Below are 7,090 nucleotides of genomic sequence, written 5' to 3'. Positions count from 1 at the left end.
AGAATGAAGTCCATAAGTAATGCACGGGTAGGGATGCGAGGAATTAAGGAATGAGTATGTGGGATAAGGTTAAGGGATCGAGGAGTCAGGAGGGGATATGAAATGAGAAACCTGAGTAGGAAAGAGTAGAGAGTTGTGTACTTCTTTTTTTTTTTTTTTTTTTTTTTTTTACCCCCATCTTCTTCATCATCTCAAGAAAGAGAGGGTGAAAAAAAGAAGAAAAAAAAAAAGTTTTAGGAAGCAGAAAATAATAAGGAGAGAGTAAAAAGAAATTCCAGCTTTTTTCTTCTCTTCTTCTTCTTCTTTTTTTTTTTTTTTTTTTTTTTTTTTTTTGCTCTCCCTCTTCATCTTCTTCTTTCTCTTGGAGATATGGAGATGGTAAAATGTTAGTAAGACACGGTAACTCCTCTTTTTTTTTTTTTTTTTTTTTTTTTTTTTTGACCATCCGATTAAATTCCGGGGTCCGTACCAGAATGTTTACTCCTTACACTCATAGGATAGCGCAATAGGTACGGAGTATGGGAGAAGAAGGAAATCCAGAAACCCTCAATCTCGTTCAATGATTTTGGGGGACCGCCACTACCTGAAGGTAGGCACGGACTCAATAGTTATAGGAAAAGAGACAATGAAGAAGACAAAAAAAAAAAAAAAAAAAAAATTATGGTGAAAAAAGAAGAAGAAAAAGAAGAGGAAGAATAAGGAAGAAGTATTTGTGTAAAAAAAAAGGAAGCAGCAAAGCATATCATAATATAAGAAAAAAAAATAGATATCGATGTAATATCAACTAAAAATATAACACAATGGATGGATGGAATGTAAAAAAAAAACCCAATGGATTGGATGTAGAAAAGACAAAGGTTGATTTTTTTCTTTTTTTTCCCCCCTTTTTTTTTTTTTTTTTTTTTTTTTTTTTTTTTTTTCATGTGTGAGATATGAGAAAGGATGAGTCCAAAGGAGTAAAGTATAGGGGAGGACTGAGGAGTAGGGAATATGGAATAGGGTGTATGGAGTAGGGAGTAAGGAATAAGGAGTAGGGATTGGGAGTAATGAATACCTAAGGAGTAGGGAATATGGAATAGGGTGTATGGAGTAAGGAATAAGGAGTACTTAGGGATAGGGAGTAATGAATACCTAAGGAGTAGGGTGGGAACGATGAATTGCTGATGATGTAAGGTGAAACCTCCACGAACACCTTCCAATGGTGGACACTATTTGGGGAGTGGGGTCATTTTTATCAGTTTGTTTTGGGGAAATCTCCGAATAACGGACACTCCCAAACGCGGACATGAATTATTCTCAAGGTGCGTTAACGCCAGCCTAGTTAGCTTGTAAGCGCTAGGTCGCGGGTTCGATTTCCGCCTGGGGCAAATTTTTTCCTGGACGTATGTTTGTTCTCGGAACGGCTGGCTTTCTCCTATCTTGTCTTCCTTCTCTTTAGGACGATAAGACCTTAGAAGTTACAGTTCCTTCTATCAACCACTTGAAAAAAAGTGTGTTAACACTAAAGTCGCCCTATGGAACCCATATAGGTTCTTGGGTAAGATCAAAGGATTTTGGAGGAATGGACAAAAAGTTTATAGTGTTGATGTGTTTATGTCGAATTCGAGCGACCAAATAGAGAGAGAGAAACAGACAGAAGGAAAAAGGAAAGAGAGAGAGGAAGAGAGAGAGAGACAGACGAAAGAAAGAGGAAAAGGGAAGGAGGAAGGGAGTGAAAGAGGAAAAAAGAGAAAGGAAAGTGAGGGGAAGAGGAACAAAGAGAGAGAAGGAGAGTGGAAGAAAGAGAGAGAAAGAGAGAGAGAGAGAGAGAGAGAGAGAGAGACATTATTTAATGGCATGATAATCTTCTTAATAAGTAGGTAGGTAGGTATCTAAGTAACTTACTTACCTACAAATCCATGGTAATCTTCATAATAGGTGCCTACTTACCCACATTCAAGGCATATAATTACCTACCTTCAAGTACCTAAATGAGTATTAAACACAGACCCAATCCTTCTTGTTTTTTTTTTTTTTAGTTTTCTTTCAACTTACATTTAAGACTAGATTATTTTCTGTTGCGAAAAAATATTAGGAATCCAATTTTTATTTCACTTTATCATACGTACAGCAAAAATGTGAATTTAACCACCACACTTTAAAAAATAATACTAATAATTGAGACACAAAAATTCACTGCAATATTGACATTGACACTAGTTGGGTAACTTTTTTCTATAATACAATTTTACTTAAATTTATTTATTATTAGATTAGGTAGGTGAGTAGCTACCCCTACCTTCAAGTACCTAATGAGTACCTACCCCTACCTTCAAGTACCTAATGAGTAACTACCCCTACCTTCAAGTACCTAATGAGTACCTACCCCTACCTTCAAGTACCTAATGAGTACCTACCCCTATCTTCAAGTACCTAATGAGTACCTACCCCTACATTCAAGTACCTAATGAGTACCTACCCCTACCTTCAAGTACCTAATGAGTACCTACCCCTACCTTCAAGTACCTAATGAGTACCTAAGTACCACCACCAAGACACACACCTACCTACCTCATAGCCTCCCAAGTTTGAGTCCTCCTGACTTTCTCTTTATGCAATTTTACAATGCAGTTTGCTAGAAACATATGAATAGGTAGAGTACTTACTGTTCTTGTACAGACCATCTTGTTTCCTTGGAAACACAGAAATACTGTAGGCACCTAGGTACCTGTATACCTACTTCATTTTGATTTTACAAATCCAGTGATTCTTAAACTTTTCCTTCCTCCCCTCTGATCCCCCCCCTGATTTTGGTTTTAGGTAAGTGCCAAGTGGATTGAACAGGGGCAAGTACCTAGGGTTGAATAAAAACTTTCCCATGTTATAAACCTTGGCTGTAAAATAAAACATCTATAAATTTGTAAAAAAAAAGAAAAAAAAATTCCCCCTGCTCAGGTGTACCTGACAGCCAGACCTGTTCAGGCATAGGTAGGTACCAAATAGGTCTACCTGATAGTGAATGACTGGCCTCAGGTGTCAGGCGGACCTGTTCACTTGTTCAGGTATACCTGTCAGGTCTACCTGGTAGTGAATGGCCAGCCTAAAATCCAGTACAAATTTGGGACAATTCAGACACCACGAAATTTCATGGGTTCTGCTCTAGTTGTTTGGTCATTGGTCTTGTTGGGTAAAATTGACTCACAAACTACAAAGAATACCAAGACTGTTACCAGTTTGAACTCTCAGGTAGCTCTTTCTTGAACTTTTCTCAACAAAATGTCCAAAAAAAAATACTTACCTTTTGCCAATGAAGATTTCATGTCCCCTTGTGTCAAAGCAGTACTGAATGTCACAAAGTATCCAAATCTTTTCAGGACTATTGATCACTGATGGATCTGACTGTGGGTTTGAGAATTTGTTCAAGACTCGATACCTCTTATAAAGAACTTGAAGTCTAATTCAGTCGAACATCGAACAATTTTCAGCAAAAACTAACACACACTATTTGAGCCAAAGGTCAAAAATGTTCAATTTAAAGGATTTAGATTTAAAACCATCACAATTTCAACTTTTTCGAAATTATTTCTAAAAAAATAGCCGTTTTTTCTGCATGTCCACATGTCGTTAAATTTTTTTAAAAAAAATGTCGAAATCTGGAAATTTGAATTTCGCGCGGTCAAAGTCACCCATTTTCGGTTTGTTTACAAATCAAATCCGAGCTCAAAATGACTGCGCGCGCAGCTGAGGCTTCACTTTATCGGGCATACTCCCCTTCAGTTCAACCTCCTTGAGGGTTGACCTTGAAAACAACCAATCAGGAAGCTGTATTTGACCCGTGACCTTGATTGGAATGCGCGGTTTGTATTGCGTTCTGCATAACTCTGTTTTATAGGTGATCTCTTTTTCATTTTTCTCGTATTTTTTGAAGAGTCAAGTTTAATTTCCCAATATCTCCGGAACTACTGGACCGATTTTGATGAAATTTTTGAAGGTAGATCCGGAAAAAACCGGAAAATATATTTTCCTAATCATTTCAATTTAATGCGACGACTGTTTCGGGCTCTAAGCCCTCTATTTGAGACAATCAAGGGATCTGTTTTTTCGTAGTGTGACAAAAAAAAAATATTACGAAATTCAAAAACAAAATTTAATGGAATCTACATAAAAGATGGTAATTGGTAATGTATTATTGTACAAAAACGAATAAACAAATTTTATATACTTTTAGACAGAAAATAATAATGGCACTCTGTACACACACTGAGGGGTAGAGGGTAGGTAAAACATAATTGCTTATAATAATAATTATAAGTATTATTTTATCCGTAAAAAAAGGTAATCTTATACGTTTTACGTATGAGGGCGAGATCGAAAAGTATAGGAATAGGTTCACCCATACCCAGATAAAAGTATAGGTACGATCCTATTTATGGGATTGTTATAGGTAGGTACAGATTTTTCTCCAGAAACTAAGAACAAAATTGCACGCCTCGGCTAAGATTTGAACTCACAAACTCCTGATTACCACTGAGCTATTGGTACCTAATTTGACCTCGCCTTTTTTGAGACCATAAAGAAAACAAAAAATGTTTAATTTTACACACAACATAACCAAACATAATACAGGATGGCACTTGGCCGACAGGGTGTCTTAGAATTAATCTTTATTTCTGAATCATACTTGGTTAAATAGTTACTTAAAGAGGGAATTAGGCATAGCTTAACTGAGTACAAGCCAGCCGCTCCCGGTAACGACATTATACCATATCAAGGATATTAATTCCGCCTCGGGCGGGAATCGAACCCGCGGCCTAGCGCTTACAAGGCAGACACACTACCAACTAAGTTAACTAGGCTGGCAAAAAATAAAAAAAAAAAAATAAAAAATAAAAAAAAAATGTTAATTTTACACACAACATATTCAAACATAATACAGGATGGCACTTGGCCCGGGACAGGGTGTCTTAGAATTAATCTTTATTTCTGAATCATACTTGGTTAAATAGTTACTTAGGCATAGCTAACTCGTGTACAAGCCTTAATAAGAGACACCCTGTAGCATTTTCCCATTTAAAAATAATTGAAAATATCGACGGATCGCAACCACTATACAAAAAGGTTAAAGCGCCTGATTAGATTCGACAAGTCGGTGTTTAATAATTTTATTGAGGTACATACCTAAAACATAATTATCTATATGTAAAATAAAAAGGGTAGGTGGAGTACCATGAATTAAAAGACGATACAAAACAATAATTTGCAGAGTTCTTGTTTTAAATTTACTCGTATTGGTTGTAACTGTAACTAATCCTACTTTATTTACAGACTACCTATAAATAGTATAAAGTCTATTTATACTATTTAATTATTTACACACTACACCTATTTACACGTTTAAAATGAGATCCAAAAGTTATTTACTATATTTTACCAGTACGCTAAAAGTTCTATATCGGTTTAGTTTAATTTTACAAGTGCGCGGCCTGCGAAAGCCGCATTTCAAAATTTCCGGAACTAGTGCGTCAATCGCGACCACATACCACCTAATGCCGGCTCACGCTCAGATTGTCTGACAAACCGAGGTCTGACAAACCTGGGTCATTCAGGACAGTTGGAACGTGTGCTTGAGACCTAGATCTGTCAGCGCTTAACTCCATACACAAAAAAGTCTTAGGTGTAGGGGTAAACAGCTCTAAGGATGGGTAAGCTTTTACGAATCTAGGTCTGTCAGACCGTCCTTGAGGCCTGCGTGGGTCTGTCACACCTGGATCTCAAGGACCTGTAAAGACCAATTTCTGTGTTTGTTCACCTTTTCGCATCAAACCTACTGGTCAAAAATTTTGTACCTAACGAGCTAAAACTTACATCGCTAGCTCCCATACTACTGGGTCTGTCAGAGGGTCTGATTGTGACTGACATATTAGGATATCTTTTTGATAACCTACGACGCGCCGTTTTTCGACGCATACTCCGCGCCGTTCTGCGCGCAAAAAGGGCAAAAAATCCATATTTCCCTTTTTGTACCCAGCTCCTCAATTATGGTGTAATACCCATTCGGCCACGGAGGTTGCTACTCATCAAGGTTCGTAGAAGATTAACCCAACTTTTTAGGCTGTTTGCTCCTAAATCCAAGTCTCAGAGCTCTCTTTTTATGTCCGGAGCTAAACCCTACTCACCTAGATTCTATATGTACACAGCCATGCTGCAGGAGCGTGGACTTCTGTTTGTACTCCTTCTGACATATCGGACACCGCACATACAGCGGCATGCCTGAGGTTTTGCCGTTCTGAATGACATCCGGCAAACATTTTCCGGCCTGGTTGAAAATGCCGTGGTTCACGCCTGGGGAATGAGATGAGCAAGTGTTAAGACTCGAGACGAAATTCATCGCTCTATTTCTAGCTACCAGAGCCAAGTATTAACCTTGGTCCCAGGGCCCTAAGGTTGGGAGAAAGAGGTTGGGTTTGTAGTGGGTATGGCTCACTAATAACGAGAGTAACGAGACACAAATCCCACACTCCTAATATGTAATTTTTCTTTCATAACATTTATCTGTCAATGTTTATGTTAATTATGTACTAAAAAGGTGGAAAGGTACTCAAGCCAGCCATTCCGAGAACGAACTTATCCGTTCAAGATAAAATCCGCCCCGGGCAGAGCCCGCGGCCTAGCGCTTACAAGGCAGACGCTCTACCAACCAAGCTAACTAGGCTGGCTTTTCTATATAATAAGAAAGAGCAGAGTAAAAAATAAGAAAATTAAAGAAAAAGTGAAAGTAGGACCACGAAGGAAAAGACTACATTGTGATGGTTTGTCAAAAGGGCATAAACAGAACTTAGAAAACACCTACGTAACTTTCATTCAGAAAAATATAACGTTAGTAAAAAAGAAGAAAAAAAAAGTTCAAGAAAGTTGTAACTATTGAGAAAAAGTTGTAAGTAACTTTTTAACCTTTTCAAGTCCGAATTCCGCTATAGTGCAGCTCATAATCATAGTACGTTCTAGGAACGGTCAAATATTTTACAAAAGTTGAAACCGGAATCAAGTTAACTTAAGGAAGGGAGGGAGAGAGAGAGAGAGAGAGAGAGAGAGAGAGAGAGAGAGAGAGAGA

General features: G+C 37.8%; 1 protein-coding gene across 1 annotated transcript in view; it reads right to left on the bottom strand.

The window, feature by feature from the left end:
- The window catches only part of LOC103521758 (zinc finger protein 22), a gene marked incomplete at its 5' end in the record, with an annotated part of 9,879 nt that extends 3,558 nt beyond the window's left edge, over window positions 1–6,321 (bottom strand). The window contains one exon of the mRNA XM_008486865.2: window positions 6,156–6,321. Coding sequence (XP_008485087.1) covers window positions 6,156–6,321 — 166 coding nt within the window. The remainder of the gene's footprint in view (window positions 1–6,155) is intronic.
- Between the last annotated feature and the right edge of the window lie 769 nt (window positions 6,322–7,090).

The sequence above is a fragment of the Diaphorina citri genome, unplaced genomic scaffold (assembly GCF_000475195.1).
Source record: "Diaphorina citri unplaced genomic scaffold, Diaci psyllid genome assembly version 1.1 scaffold5886, whole genome shotgun sequence".
Lineage (NCBI taxonomy): Eukaryota > Metazoa > Arthropoda > Insecta > Hemiptera > Psyllidae > Diaphorina > Diaphorina citri.
The sequence above is the reverse complement of the archived record's forward strand: the minus strand, read 5'-3'. Positions and strand labels throughout refer to the sequence as shown.